Source organism: Pterocles gutturalis, unplaced genomic scaffold (assembly GCF_000699245.1).
Source record: "Pterocles gutturalis isolate BGI_N339 unplaced genomic scaffold, ASM69924v1 scaffold12130, whole genome shotgun sequence".
Lineage (NCBI taxonomy): Eukaryota > Metazoa > Chordata > Aves > Pterocliformes > Pteroclidae > Pterocles > Pterocles gutturalis.
In genome coordinates, this window is record NW_010146291.1 from 51861 (window position 1) to 68112 (window position 16252).

At 38.9% G+C, this 16252-nt stretch overlaps 1 protein-coding gene across 1 annotated transcript; it reads right to left on the minus strand.

The window, feature by feature from the left end:
* Positions 1 to 1046: 1046 nt before the first annotated feature.
* On the minus strand, positions 1047 to 13471 carry OAT (ornithine aminotransferase). The gene is made up of 9 exons (XM_010085692.1): positions 13248 to 13471; positions 12064 to 12288; positions 11845 to 11940; positions 8136 to 8263; positions 6159 to 6281; positions 4446 to 4574; positions 3339 to 3452; positions 2402 to 2546; positions 1047 to 1424 (listed from the first exon to the last, which is right to left on the minus strand). Exons 1-9 carry the CDS (start codon positions 13444 to 13446, stop codon positions 1264 to 1266), a joined length of 1320 nt encoding a protein of 439 aa, XP_010083994.1. The 5' UTR covers positions 13447 to 13471; the 3' UTR covers positions 1047 to 1263.
* Positions 13472 to 16252: the final 2781 nt, after the last annotated feature.

The window sequence follows — 16252 nt, forward strand, 5'->3', positions numbered from 1 at the left end:
AGGCCTTTCCAAACTGAAATCAGTCTTACCTCCTCCACAGCAGATGACTACTCATTTTGCCTCACCCAAAACAAGGCAGGGTAAACGGTTCTGTGACCCTAATCAGCAGATTGGTTCACTTCCCTAAACTAAATCGGCTTTGAAATAGCACAGGATTATTTACCACTTCCAATTACAAACACATGATGCGTTTAACCCCCATGCTTGGCAAAAGGAGTATTTTGCATTAACAGTGATTACTCAGGGTTTAGTCTCAGCTAAAACCAGCTCAGTTCAGAAATATGAAAAAACATCCTAGTACAAAAAAAGCAGCCAACTCCACAACTGCAGACAGAACACGAGACTGGCATCATCCAAAGGCATGAAAGTACAGAAGCGCTCACCCTGTAAAAAAGCACAGCAGAAGCTTTATAAAGAGACTGACAGAAATACCCAGACTACAAAGGCAGCACTTGCTGTGGCTCTGGACAGAGGCGACTGCATGTTTCTGTGGGGCTTGCTCTTTTTGAATACACTGTGTATTTCATTTGCACGTTTTGTTTTTTTTTAATGCAATGCATGTTTTAATATAAACATCCAGATTATAGAGAGTTTTATAACAGTAAAAACAGATCTGTATGCTTAGATCTATTTTACAAGATTGCAAAGCCAAACATCAAGACCAGGCTTGAAAACAGCATCTCTTGTCATACAATCAAAATACTTTACATAGAGAACACAGCTTGATACTTGAAAAGTTCACCAGCGTTAACATCCAGTTTGTCAAAACTTCAGCGTGAGAAGTTTTTTCCAGCTACAAATGAGAAACAGAAATTCATACATAATACATCCACCCTACAGACATCTCAACAAGGGGCAAAAATGCCAAATGCGATATTTTGGAGAGTTATGAGAGTGCAAGACCACCCTTACTAAATTATATAAAAATTACACTTTAAACTTTGGCCAAGACTTTCAACAATTAACAGATTTCTACAGGTATCTCCCCTCCAACATTCTGGCTTAACTGTTCAGTAGGTACTTAGTTAGATGAACAGAACCTCACCACTTTATTTCCAAGTTTTGTAAGACTGGAAACTCTTTAAAATCATTCCTCGTTTTCTTCAGAGACATTATAATTTAAAGACATAGCTACATTTTAAGAGTTAAGTCCTCTTGCATAAAAGGAAGAAGAGATGCTTGCTTCAAGAGCAGGCCTTCATCGCACATATTTCAACACACCACGCTGGGTCAGTCAGCAGATATACTTTGGAAGCCATGTGTTCAGAAAGACAGAATGGTCTTATGAATTATTTCGATGCATTCTCTGATTTCATCCTCCTTAATCACGAGCGGTGGTGCCAGCCGAATGATATCACCATGAGTAGGTTTGGCAAGAAGTCCGTTATCACGAAGCCGCAAACACACTTTCCAGGCATCATAGTCTACAATTAAAGGAAAAAGAAAGAAAAAAAAAAAAAAGACACACTACAGCAGAAAAAGTGGCACAATTGCAGAACTTGGCACATGGGGCCAGACTGTAAACTGTTTGCCATCTGGCAGTGAAAAGATAAAGCGTCTTCACAAATGGAGCGGTCATTTCTGAGCAATTCCCCAGAATTTGCAGTGAACATGCAAGACTGCTGCAAAACTGCAGTTTGTCTGAAGGGACTCAGAAGTTTGCCTCCAGTACTCTGAGTTTTGCTTCTCCACAGCTGAGTGCTTGTCTATGCAATTTAGGTCAATTTAAATAAATTTAAAACAGAGAACCATGCGAAGGGGAGGTAAGAGAACATCTGGACAGGACTACAGACAAGGTTACATTTCTGCCTGTATTTCAGTCCATTATGTGCACATCCTTGGAAATTAAAACACCTCCCTGCAGCACTTTGTCACTTAGCATATTCATGACAAAAATAATTGTCCTCTCTGGCTTCTAAGCAGTTTTCTGATATAATTCAAGTTGTTAATTCCTAGAAATTTGTTCTCAGTCATTAGCTTTTTCCTTCCCAGTACCCTCCTGTATTCATTGTACTCTTTTAACTATCCTGGAACAACCAACCTCAGACAATCCTTCCACAATCTGACAGAAACTATCTCTGCAGATGTGGCTGGTTTTCTTCAGGTGAGGAGACAAAAATGTATTTGTTGGGACCTAGGTTCACCATCAGGTTTGAACATTATCAAATAATAAAATAATTCAAATAATTAAAAAAATTGTTCAGACTTAGTAAAAAACCCTCTATTTTTAATAGAACAGTCACTTGACTAAGTTTTCAGTAGGTACTACAGCACTATAGCCAAGATCTGAACCCAAATGTGATGCCTATAAGCCATCTCCCATACTCCATTAAGATACTTTCAATTTAAATCAAAAACATTTTTTCATGCCATGATTGTGCAGTTGATTAGACTTCCTTACCTTTGGTTTCCCGAATTACAATTGCATTTAATAGTCCTCTTCCTCTTACACAAGTTACAATATCAGACGGTGTCTTCATGAGTTCATTTCTTAGTAAGTTACCCATTATTTCTGCATTTTTAACCAAGTCTTCCTCTTCAATAACCTAAAGGGAAGTCAGATCTACAGTCAAACGAAGAACACCGCATTTTTTTAAGTATCACACTGGAATGCATGACTAATGACATTACAATTGCTGAGATACAAAAGCTGTTGCATCCAAAGTGTCACTGGAAAGGCTGCAGATCCAAGCAGATTAGTATCAAGCCTTTACTCAGTCATGTTTACAAGCAACAATAATCTCTCTGAACCTTTACTCTAAATTAACTGCTTTTCATTCACCTTTATTTACAAGTAAACAGTAAACCTCTGAAGACTCCATCTGTCCAGGTCCACATATCAGGTAATGATGAGGCTTGCTGAGTGACATGTATTAAATGTGGTCAGTTATGCAGTCACTGAATAGTTAAAATATGGGCTCTGGACAAGACATTTTACTAGCTTCTGTTTGAGCTCCAGTAGCATATACATGTTATCAAGCTCACAGAGCAGCAGCCTCTGCAATACGGAATAGTAAAATGAGCCAATTTAAAAGTGTCTTTGTGAAATTACTGAAACTATTTTACCAAATTTACAGAAGTGCCTTGAAACTTCCCCTAGATACATTTTATTTTGTCATTTAAGACATTCAGACTATAAAATACACAGAAATTAGGATACATTTCCAGTAAAGACTTCAGAATCTGGTTTTTGATCTATGCAAACAGTTAACCACAACCAATTTTCCATTCTTAAAGCTAGACTTCTACTTGCAGCATAACAAATTATACCATTTATTTAAGCAAAGGTCAGATCAGATTTTTCTTTGGAATCCAAATCTCTATTACAACACACCAACCTCCAGTGCTGCAATTGCAACACGGCAAGCTAACGGATTTCCTCCATATGTAGATCCATGTTCACCAGGCTTAATGGTCAGCATAACTTCATCATCACACAGTACTGCAGAGACCTAAAATGGGAAGGTCAGACAGTTCATTTACATATATATATTTAGAACAGTAAACTCAAATATCTCTGAAGCAAACTTCCTTGGGGCTCAGAAAAGGATAATTTTCAGCCTATGGTGATAAATTACATTTACATTCCCAGCTCTGTATAGAGCAGAGCATACCTGAAAATCACCTAGCAGCTTAATCCCCTTAAAAACACTTAGCTATACCGGTAACACATAATTTCTAACTACAGTTGAGGGGCATTTCTCCAAACTGAATATTATTTCAAGAGTTTAAGCTTCAACACTCTGTTTAACAACTCAGAAATAGCTTCAGTTGGCCAAAATAGTTCAAGGCAGGCTGTAACTTCCAGTCTAATCAGCAGGAGTTTAAGTCACTCCAAGAGGATAAAAGCAGCCATGCGGGCATGCCAAACAAGTGAAATAATGCCAGTTGTTCAAAAAAAGCTTTATAATATATGTTTTAACATATATTAGTATTTTTTTTCCTTTACAGAATTCATCTAGAAATTCATCACAGCAAAAACTGTGACAAACTGCTGTCCAGAGAGAATACAAAGGGCTAACCAGTAGTTCCAGAATGACAGGCTGACCACTGGACACTTATTTTCCTGATAGGATAAAATCAAACTGAAGAAAACATACTAAATCTATTCAATTTATTGACAAGGGACAAAACACCTAAAAATCACCAGCCTAAGAGGATGGTATCTAACAACTTGTCACCCTAACAAGTCAAGTATCAACACAGAAAGTTCAGGATACTATATAGCCATTTCAGCTATAAATGTAACATTATGTATTCTATTAGTTTCTTATGTGCCTCTCACATAGTGGACTACCTGCATCATAAATCATAGTTAATCTTGTAAACACCAATTTCCAAGCACAACAAACATCAGACTTGTTTGCCTTCCAACCAGTAGACTTTCAGTGTTAATTATTTTTAAAAATCATTATTCAACAAATGGATATTCCTTTGTTACTCACAGGATATAAGCCACCAGAAAGGGCCTTTCCAAGAAGAATTATATCAGGTCTCACATTTTCGTGGTCAACAGCCAGCATTTTCCCTGTTCTGGCTAAACCAGTCTGTATTTCATCAGCAATAAACAGAACCTTTACAAAGGCAAAACGAAGAAAAATCACACATAAGACAGAATGACTTTCACTCACACATAAGACAGAGTGACTTTCACTCCCATTCCTAACTCAATTCAAACAATGCAGCAGAGTTGCACACCGTAAGTGAAAAATCTTGCAGCTGCAGTACATGAAGGTACTTCCTTTACCTCCTCCAAACATCCTGGAGACAGACGTATGCTATGGAATGTGAAACTACTAACAAGCGAACATACTGCCCTCCCTGACATCTTTAGCGTATTCTACATTAGGCATGCTCCACATAGAGCTGGACACTGTCCAACCAAAAGCTATTGGTGATATAATGAGTAGGATTTCCAAAAAGTTAGGAACCATCCATCTTTACTCCCAGTGCATCACTCGTACGTTGACCTTTGGAAGTTTCTGAAAAATCACATTTTAGCAGCTCTGCAGGTCTTGTACCCTGATGTCTACGTGTCTAAATTTAAACTCTGAGAACCTAAATCCAAGCTTTTTATCTTGTTTTCCTAAGCTGCATTATTGCCATGTACTACTATTTGTAAAGCGGCTCTTATTTTTTCTGAGAGGTAAATATCACAGCAATAATGAAGACAACTTTATTAATGATTTATCAATACCTTCCTCTGAAGGTATAGGATTTATGGGTAGCACTTACAAATAAAGAATCAGAATGCTATTGGAACAGAGACCACTGATTTAAATCAGACAGGCAACACCAAGGGAATAAAAAGCTGGAAATCAGCAGACCGTTTTTTGTTGTTTTCCTTATGCTTACAAAGGGCATGGCCTAGGCCAGTGGGAGAAGCTGACCAACTTGGTCCTGAAATAAGAAGGCACAGCAGCCTGCTTGTGAAAAGCAGCAGTACCCGAAGACAACTAAAGGATGTGGAGATATACAAACAGATCTTCCCACCCTTCCAGAGACACTGAATGCAAGTTTACTTCACTGTATCTTCACTATCAAAGAACAGAAATTACAGACCCAGCACTCTATTTTCAAAACTAAACATTTTTTAGAATTCATAGAGGACATAATATTCATAATAGGAGTCAGGAATGTGGTATGAAAGGGAACGTGAAAAAATGCCGAACAAAAGAACAAAACTGTAAGACCTCTGCCCTTCAGCAGAAATGTGACCATTTTCTTCAGTGTTTCATTCTGTGACCCATTACTGTTACTAACTCTGGGAAGCACTCATGCACCCCAGCAACAAGGTTCCTTGACAGTCATGCCAGAACCACTGCAGTAACCAGCTTCTGGCCCAACAAACTTATAATGTGAAAGAGAAATTAAAAGTTAAACTAATTTAAAAAAAATTCAGTTTCAAGAACATTCATTAGAAACTTAAATCAATGACAGCAGTAAGAAACAGTGAAAAATGTGCACTAAGAAGTACTTCCTGGTACTGTATTGCCAGGAAATACAAGAAGTATCCCTACCCCATTCCACTGGAAAAAAAATGAAATTATTAAACAGTATATGAAGTCCTGTACCTTGCATAGAGGCTGACCTTACCAACTATGCCAGTCAACATAGCGTGTAATGTTTAAGCCACTTTGTTACCATGAATTCCTTACATTGTGTTTTGTGCAGAGGTCCCGCACACCTGTGAGATAACCTTTGTCAGGAACAACCACACCTGCTTCACCTTGAATTGGTTCAACCATGAAAGCTGCTACGTTGGGATCTTGAAGGGCACGCTGTGACAATGGACATATGGATAGAAAAGACAAAAAGAAAAAACTTTTACTCAGGTTAAATTTAGAAAATACGGAGATGCGTACATGTAGCAGAAACTACCTCTAACCCTGGTGTTCTATCTCAAGTGATGATAACAGTATTCATGTCGGACAGTTATCCCCAAGTACCATTTCAGTTCAACCACAGAAGCCTATGTCATGGTTGGCCTGGTGTACTTCTTGGGAAATTACAAACATTGAAAACTGCAAAACCAGAGAAGCAGATTATCAGGTCAGTTCATAAATTACCTCAGAAATACACTCAGTTTTGCATTACCCCATACAAGACAAACAATTTCTCAATGCTTCCCTCAAATAAAAAAGAAAGGAGCCTCTTGAAAAAAAATTGTCACCTTAGAGCAAAGTCCACAGCTACATTCTTGCACCATCAAGGTCTAAAATGTTTAGAAGGTCACAAGACTTCAGAGATATAATGATTCCCAGCATGAATTTACTACAGCTTTTCCCAGTATTGCCCCATAAACAGAACAAATTCAGTTATCATCTGACAGACGCGGATCTAAGTTTCAGGTCTCCAGAGTGCATTCAAAGCCCCAAAGCTGGCTGAAAGCCACTAAATACTTACAGAGCTTTCACAACAGGCAGCCTTATGTAGGTGCAAATCTGACTAAGCTTTTCCACTATAATACACTGAGAGACCTTGTTTCCCCTAACCAAAGTCCTAGGAGGCAAGCATCTCTGTCCCACAAACCCTCCAGCCTCCACAGACAATTCACTTGCACCGAGCAGACCCAAAAGGCAGAGAGGACTAACCAACTTGTCACTCATGGAGACAATGTACCCAGATGATGGAAAAGCAGTAATGCCAACATTCCTAGTGTTCAGGACTATTGGTGTTTGGCTGGAAGCCTCTTGCCTCCCAGCTCCCAAGTCCAGCACCTTGTGGCTGCCATCAAGCTCCATTTACCCTTTAATACCTAAGCCTACATACAAGGGTGGGAAATTTTAGACTAATCAAGGTCAGTCCTCCCCAACAGCTTGACATGATGCATCTCATAGAATCACTGAGGCTGGAAAAGAGCTTTAAGATGATCAAGTCCAACCGTTAACCTAACACTGCCAAGTCCACTACTAAACCATGTCCCTAAGTGCCACATCTACACACCTTTTAAATCCCTCCAGGGATGGTGACTCCACCACTGCCCTGGGCAGCCTGTTCCAGTGCTTGATAAACCTTCCAGTGAAGAACTTTTTCGTAACATCCAACCTAAACCTCCCCTGGCATACTTGAGGCCATTTCCTCTCGTCCTAAAAAAATGAGAGGTTTCTCAGAAAACCCAGGGAAATGCAGAATCACTAGCATTTCAGTAGCTTAAGTGAAACACCAGCCTAGCATGGTTTTAAGGAAGCTGTGAAACCAGAAAAACTTGATTGTAACTGCAGTGAATTCTAGTCATGTGGTCATTGAGGACTCCACAGCATTTCTGAGAAAAGTTGGTAAAGATATTAGTTTCAGAATCCAAGTCCTGACTTTGGAATGTATGCTACTGATGCAAATTCCCTTACAGTTTATCTGCTATTCTTTTTTTGTATCTTGAACACCATAGCATGAAACATCACGTGGTTTTCCTTTTATATCCTAAAGCAAAACTGAAAATCAAAACCAAAGCAGAATTTACACATGCTTCCTGTATATAATTATAACATATATATTTCTTATCTATGTCTAGATACATATATATCTTAATGTCAAAGCACGTTTCAAAGGATAAACTTTTGATTTTCCCTCCTTGCTGTTTACCAAAGAGACACTGTAAAATGATTTCTTACAAGAGAACAAAAACTGTCAAATACCTCAAGAGCTGGTAGGTCATTGTAAGGGATCACTTCGAAGCCCGGCATAAAAGGTCCAAATCCATCATAGCTGGTTGGGTCGGTAGAACTAGAGATGGCAGACATGGTTCTGCCCCAGAAGTTGCCAGCTGAAGGGAGGAAAAAAAAAAAAAAAAAAAAAAAAAAAAGGGGGTTTTTTAAAAAAAAAAAAAAAAAAAGAGGGGGTTTGTTACAAAACTAAGCAACAGAACAGTTTATAGGACATCACACTTTCCATTTGGTGATGCATTTTAAGAGTTGTCCAACATTAGCATATTAGCATCCTTCTGCTAATTGTTAGCATTTTACACTGATGCCATAAATACATTGTGTTGCTATATCAAAAGCACATATAAAAATAAAAGTAAATTATACCATAAGACCTGGCAAGTATACAAAATAACTTCCATAAGCTTTGTTAGTAGTTTCAAAAATTGAAAATAACTCAGGAAGATAACAACTTTTTTAAGGAAGATGTACAACTTTTACATAAATATTACTCATTAAATACAGAAAAAAAAAGTAAACACCACCTAAAATTTAGGTCCTAAAAATAAAACTGCCAGTAAGCCTAAATTAAAATAATATATTCCTGTGCATTTCAAAGTTCCAGGAGACACTATTTATATTTGTAAAAATATAGTGACAATTAACTGTTTCATACAGAAGCATCAGCTAAAATGTCTAGAAACCAACTACCACCAAGACTATGATGTATTCATGTTAATATTTCAGTTAAACTAACACACTCTCAGCTAATCAATAATAAAGTGCTTGATAAGACTAAGGAAGATTAAGGATTCAACGCCTTCACAGCATTACAAGACTTATCTTTCCCCCACCAATTTCTTTGTGTAACTGTGTTCCTAGGCGCAGAGGATGTTCTCAATCTGCAGGAAATCCTGAAGTCAATTATTACTGACACAGCCAGCTCTGGGCATCCCTCCTTTTTAATCGCAAACGTAAATAGCATTACACTGTTCACCACAGCAATGTCTCCTGGCAGAGCAATCCCTGCCATGCTTTCGGGAGTCACACGCTTGCTATCTCGAGGTTATGTTAGTGCAATTCACTGGATCCTGAAACAAAGCCCTGAAGATCGCATCCCGTGAAGCAGAGCAGTCCATCTGCTGACGGCAGGCTGGCTCTACCTTAGCACTCCAGTCTCTGTATTGGCTCACTCTCAAGAACAGAATCTACGTCAAGTTCTCTGGGCTGATCTTTAAAGCCAATTTTGTTCTGACCCTAGCTACCCGAGAGACCTTACTTCTGCCAAAATGATGGCTTCTGACAACAGAAGAATTGCTATTTTTTTCCGCAACTACTTGGCACATAAATATATATTGTGGTTAAGGCGATGGGATCATAAAAATGGAGAGCATATCCAGTTTATCAAGATGAGAAAGCATTTACTAAAAGTTAATTGTCTGAAGAGAAAACTAAAATATATATGGAAGAAAAGGAGGGAGAAATATATTTGTTCAAAGAATTCCCAGAAGAAATAAAAAAAATCTTAGCTATTTGATCCCAGAAACATAATGCAATATTCAACTATGAACTGCAATTTATAAAAGTTTTCTACTGACAATTTATGGTTCAGCTACTATATATACCAAAAGTCAAGAATAGTATTTGCAGTTGGACCAATTTTTTTTTAAAAAGTCAGTATTTAAGTAATAAGCTTTATTCTGGAAAGTTTTACAAAATACAGAACCACTGAACAACATTTGAATTGACTAAAACACTTCACCTATAACCAAAGAGTACCAAATGCAAGTTATTTGAGTTAGACAGAAACAGTCTTTAATTTAGCAAAGCAGAATTATTTCTTCAAGGGCAGGTAACCTCTCTTTGTTACAGGTCAAGCAGAACAGGGAGATGAAGCAGTGAAGCACACCATGAATATAATCAGGACTTTCCAGGGCCCCATATTTACTTCGGCAATATTGCTTGTACCTTCATTATATAACCAAGAACACAATACGCCTTTACTGGGTTAATGCCGGCTTCTGGAAGATCTTAAGAACGCAGAAGAAAACCACTGGTAGGGAAAAGCAGGCTTAACCCAAATGTGGAACCTATGAGAGGGGTGGCAGCAATTTGGGGAATTAATTCAAGAGAAAGGTATATAAAAATCAACCAATTAGGAATAAAGTGACACTGCACTCTAACACCCGAGCAGCAGTTAAAAGAGCATGGATGACTGAATTCACTTCCCATGTGACTCCAGGCTACCGCTCATCAATTTTTAAAAACTGAAAAGGTTAAGTAGTACAAACAATCTCCACTTTATATATTCAATCGCTATTTATAAAGCTTTACAAACCATATTATTAACTACGGTTTCCTTCCTGGATTTAAGTTCATTGTTGCATTTCCCTTGCAAAACCAGACATTGCCAGCAGCTCCTGACCAAGCACAACTATCCTCACTGCCTCTGGGTGCACATACCTCCACAAGGAAAGGGATCTGAAATTGATTTGTCATAGAATTATATTCATACTTCTTGCTTTTACAATCACTTCTGTTAAGGTCACACGCATGTCTTAAAGGACATTACATTTTAAAAAAAGTTTATCATTCATGGTAACTATTTAAGGTTAAAATCAACTAGTCAGAAAGATACACAGAGTATTTTGTCAACAGAACATATTTAAGATCTAACTTCACAATTTAGGAGGTAGCACTTAGGGAACCTTAAGGTCCTGCAAAGACTGTTGTAGCCACAACAGTAATTTTCATCAGAATCATCAACTGCCGATACGCGAGTACAACATAACCTATTGTCCTGGGTTAAGCTGAGACAGAGTTAACTTTCTTCATAATAGCTAGCAAGAGGCTGTGTTTGGGATTTGTGCTCAGAAGAAAGCTGATAAAAAGTGATGTTTATGCGGCTGACAAGGTCTTTCAGCTTCTCTGGCTGTCCGCAAGCAGGAGAAGCTGGGAGGGAGCACAGCCCCAGTTACCAGCCCAGGATTTGATCTTAGGTTCGGGATTGAGACCCAGAGTGGCCAATAATCTATTCCATAACATAGTCATGCCCAGTATATAGGTGAGGACCCTCTGGAAGATCGGCCCTTTTTGGTTCCGGATCTCTTTTGCTCCGGGTCATCTTTCTCCAGGTGGTTGCTCTCCCAAGGCCTTCCCCCCTACCCTGGTCAGCTCTCAGTCTGGGACGCTCGGACTGTTATCTCCATCCCGTGAGTGTGGTTTCGGGACTCTCCCTGCTCCGGGATCGTTAGCCGGGAACAGGCTGAGCCTTGGTCATCGAGTGGGGGGGGCAGTATCACTGTGTATCACTCATTTGTATATAGTATTATTTTGCATATTATTGTAGTTAAGTTACTAAATTGTCCTTATCTCAACCCACGAGTCCTTCTCTTTCCTCCCTTTACCCTGTTAATTCTCTCCTGCATCCTCAGGTGGGGGGTGGAAATTGTGTGAGTGGGTGTGTGGTTTGGCCCCCAGCCAAGGGCAAACCCATCACACCTGTCAAAAGGCCGAGATCTTTGCTTACACTTTTAAAAAGTCAAAGGTTGCAGAGACCTTCAATAAACTTGCCTCAGTGAAAAAAAAAATTAAAAATACAGCAAAGTAATCCCTATAGCTATAGGAGGAAAGAGAGTGCTAGAGCCAATCTGGAGCTCTCTTCCTCCTCAAAACCTTAACTCACTGCACACACTTAACATACCTGCAAAAATAATTTTTGCTTTGTATTTTGGAATTCCTTTCACAGTGTATGCCCACTTTCGAGCCAATTTACAAGCAGTTTCTCCAGCTTCCACTCCTAAAACAAAAAGCAATAGCATTATTACGCTTGCACATGAGACAAGCCACTGATGCAGTACCAAATGTTACCACTGAATCTCACAGACAAGAAATAAAATGGAAATAAAATTAATTTTTTTACCTGTGTTCATTGGAAGAACTTTATTATAATTGAACATTTTGGTGACAAACTCCTCGTATTCTCCAAGTACATCATTGTAGAATGCTCTGGATGTAAGGGTCAGTTTTTCAGACTGAGTTTTCAAAGCATTCACAATCTTTGGGTGACAGTGGCCTTGATTAACAGCACTGTAAGCACTCAGGAAGTCAAAATACTTTCTACCTTCAACATCCCACACATAAATACCTAGAAAAGCAAAAGGATGGTAAATACACAAAATAAAAGAAAACCTGAGATAATACGAAATGGTACAAGCTAAAAGTTACACTGCAACCTCGTCAAATACAAACTGTGTTCTCACTATTCCTTAGGGCATACCGAAAAGGCACTCTGACTGGAAAATAATCAATTGACAAGGAGAGCATGAGTAACAAACTAGTACAGTACAAATAATTGCCCAATGAGGAATCAAGAAAAGATCAATCCCAGATAAAGCTGCCATTCCACTAACTTAGTAAGTAATATGAGAATATTACTTCCCCTCCAAGCCCCTGTTTTGGGTTCTAAAATATAGAGAGGAAAACTTTTGTAAGATAATTAGTAAGAATTTGAGGTCATAAAAGAAAGAACAAAACAAACAGAACCCAAATAGTCTCAAAACTTAAGAGACTGTCAGCTCTGGGCTGTCTAAACGTGTACTGATAAAGAAAAACTGTTGGATCACTACACTGATAGCATTTCAATACAAACTCATAGAACTACAGAGCATAAAAAGCCCTTATGTAATTCAAGACCAGAGTAAATTTAAAGTAAACAATAATACAGGAACAGTACACAAGGACTTAAATAGGGTTCCAATGCACCTTTTCATGTTCACATTAACATTAAACCTCTCCAGACAAGCTAACAGAAGAAGCAAAGCTGCTTGAAACTTCCTTGCTGAGTTATTCTGAATTATGAAGATTATCAGAACTCAGACCTCTATTAAGATAAATCATTTTAGAGAGACTACAACTTTATCAGGCGGCCTTATGTACGATGATCCAGCCCTCTAACCAGCAATTAGCTGTCTTTATTTCATCAATTATTACAAACCCACCCTTCCACCCCCCAAAAAACTCCCCAAAAGTTCAGAAACTATGTCAAAATCATTACGCCATGATCCCACCCCACCTACACCACCCAGGGAAACCTAAATAAAATACCTTTTCCTCTTTCCAGAGCAACGGGTAGTGGGTGATAATTGTGGGCACCATACTTAGCCTCACGTTCAAATATGAAATCAGAGGATGGAGGTCCTTGAATAGTTTTTTTAGTAGCAACTGAGGTAGCAGAACTCAGTGAAGCATGAACACCTCGACAGAGAACAGCAATGTTCCGAGAGTGGGTTAGCTTGGAAAACATTATTGACTTCAGGTATGCCGTTACAGATCTGGCAAAAAAAAAAGAAAGTTAATAATTAGCACTAAGAGTACATCAGAAGAAATGTACGATGCCATTGAAGTGTTTTTTCTGCCAGGTTTACAGGTTTCTCAACTCTTCTGCAATTCAATGAAGAAAGCTTAGGCAAAGTACAAATAAATGCAATACTAACTTCAAAAAAGTATTTTTTCTCTTTTAACGTACCCTCGCAGCAACAGAAAGAAAACTGTGTGCCTCACCAAGTCTAAGAACTAGTCACATATTTTCCCTATAAGTGATCCTTTTTCAGTGTGCCCTAACTTGTGACTAGATTTATTAATATAAACTACAATAACAAAGTTAAGTTTATCAAACTTCTTGTGCTACTGAAATGTCTTTCATCTAACAAATATTTCCATAATACAAATCTTGTCACAAAATCAGAAAGTAAATAATATAATACAAGAAAGAAGTACCTGACACAAAAAAAGTTTAGCTGATAATATTATCAAATTTGATAAAAGATGGATTCTTTTTAACTGAGGTCAGTTTTAAGAAGCAAAATTTGTGACCTTTCTATATAACTTGCATTCTTGATGCAACTTAAAACATTGCCTTCTACATGTAAAGCACTCACTGCTAGTAGCATTTTAAGACCTTCAAAAATAGATGGAAAGTAATAGTTTATCAGATATTAATGGTCACTATAGCACCCTGTATTTTGATAGTAAAACTCAGCAGTCTCCTCTGAATACCTAACCTGGTGCTCTTAACATCTAAGGATAATCTGAGGGTAGAATTTAATGTGACAAATGCACTTGGATTTCCTCCCTGTGCCTTCGCCTCAGTCAACATAAAGATATACAACAGTCCCAGAGAAGGCAAATTGTGTTGGCTTTCTACAAGCAGCTGAAGCAAGGTCTCCTCACAGCACTGAGTACTGGGGCCAGCAGAAAGATGTCAAGGAAACAGTGATCACTTTAGCAAGACCAAGAGCTCTCAAAGCTCAAGTTTCTGGTCTTGTAGAACATCCCACTTATAAACTGGTAAAAGGTACTAGTCCAAAAGGAAGATGGCAGATTACAATGACAAGTACTCTGATTATCAAATGCATCCTCCTTTGTAACGTACTCCATAGCAAACTGGAGTAACCTTGATGCTGCCGCGCTGCCTAACAACAAAGGTATACTGTAAAACTTAACCTAACTATACCTATTAAATATCAACAGGAGAATGCAGGGATGGTTACACAAGGGCGTAACTGTTATTTCAACCTGCTCACAGAGACAGCAGTACTAAGTCACGGATTTATTCCAAGTTTATTTTGGAAAAGGTCTGCACACTGGATGTGTCACCTTAAACAGAGAGGCATTTCTTTCAGCAGGCTCCTCAGATATTACATGGCTACTTTTCACTTCTAAGGAAAGCCAGAGGACTTTTCTGCATCTACTGAAACAAGCTAGGCCATCCAAGTCTCTCAGAACAGTCAATAGTCTCCATTCCAGCAAGAGATGATCAGCAGCTTCTCAGCTCTAGGCATTTTACCAGCTATCACCAATGCCATTAAATATTAGCCATTTGCATTAATACTTTTCAAGACCACTATTCAAAGGTTTTGCAAATAAAAAAGACAAATACTTCTCTATGCAAGAAAAAAATTTTGACAGAAACTCAACTCAGCTGTACCACTCAAAACTACAACTTGCTTAACTCCTAAAATTTAATCGGTCTGTAACATCCTGGCTCCTGGCACACCTCCATGGCAGAGCAGCTAATTCCATAACAAGCTTCTGTATTTTTGGAGATTTTCCAGATATTCCTGAAATGAAAGCTGTAAAGAAATGAAACTCTCATCTGCCCTGAATCAGAGAGCTACATTTCTGCATGAAGAATTACAGACCACCAGTTTGAGGTTCTTCTACTTCTTTCAAGTTGGGAAATCTTAATCAGGAATTTTTAAAAGAGCTTTCCCCTCCATGAGGAGAAATGCCCCGCAAACTCAGCTAGGGAGGCCACATCTTTTTAGCCGTGGCTAAAATGTGTGAGATTGCACAGAGTAGGGCTGAGTGAAGCTGAGAATTATGGAGTTAAAAGGTCAACAAAAATTTGGGTTTGATGATCAGGAGGACACGATGAACAGAAATTTCAGGAAAGAGGAGGGGCACAGTAGTGCGGAAAAAAAACCCTACTTATTGCCAGCTGCGAGGAAGTGAGAAATATGATCATGCTCTGCAGCACGCAGTACCGCAAGCAGAAGCCAGGGCGGTTCACCAAGGTCTTGCATCAGAATAGAAAAGGGACCCAAAGCACAGCTGTACAACATACCAGAACAACTTTGTTCAACTGTTGTGCAAGAATATTCAGACAAGAGCACTGCGCCTGCAGACCTCATCAATAAATTCAACAGTCGTATGTACCCAATCCCTAACGTACACTGAAACACACCCCAGGGTAAATGGCATATATTATCAAATATATGGAAAACATTCAGATGCGTGCTGACACAGCACAGAAGAATCCGTGCCACAGCGAATACAAAGGGGGCGAAAGTTCAAGAGCACAAGCTATAGCGGGAGGGATATCAGCCTGAACATGCCAAACCACCTCTTCAGACCAGCACCACCACATCAGACACAGCTCAGGACCTAGACAGGACAAGAAAGAGCAAGAAACCTGGCGGTGAAATACCACAGACCCCTCTCACCAAGACCATTGCAAAGGCAAAGCTGGGGTCCAAGGGACACCCCCAAGGACGGGAGCAGGGCTGAGGAGAAGGATGACGGTTGCGGCATGGCCTGCCCTCCCCTCG

Bases quoted from the DNA above. Each gene is read 5' to 3' on its own strand.
- OAT (XM_010085692.1), bottom strand. From the start codon at position 13,446: ATGTTTTCCAAGCTAACCCACTCTCGGAACATTGCTGTTCTCTGTCGA. The intron at 6,282-8,135 runs GTATTTGACAGT...CCATTGTCACAG, and splicing joins ATGACCTACCAGCTCTTGAG to CGTGCCCTTCAAGATCCCAA. The intron at 1,425-2,401 runs GTAAGGAAGTCT...CTTTAATTGTAG, and splicing joins TGTAATTCGGGAAACCAAAG to ACTATGATGCCTGGAAAGTG.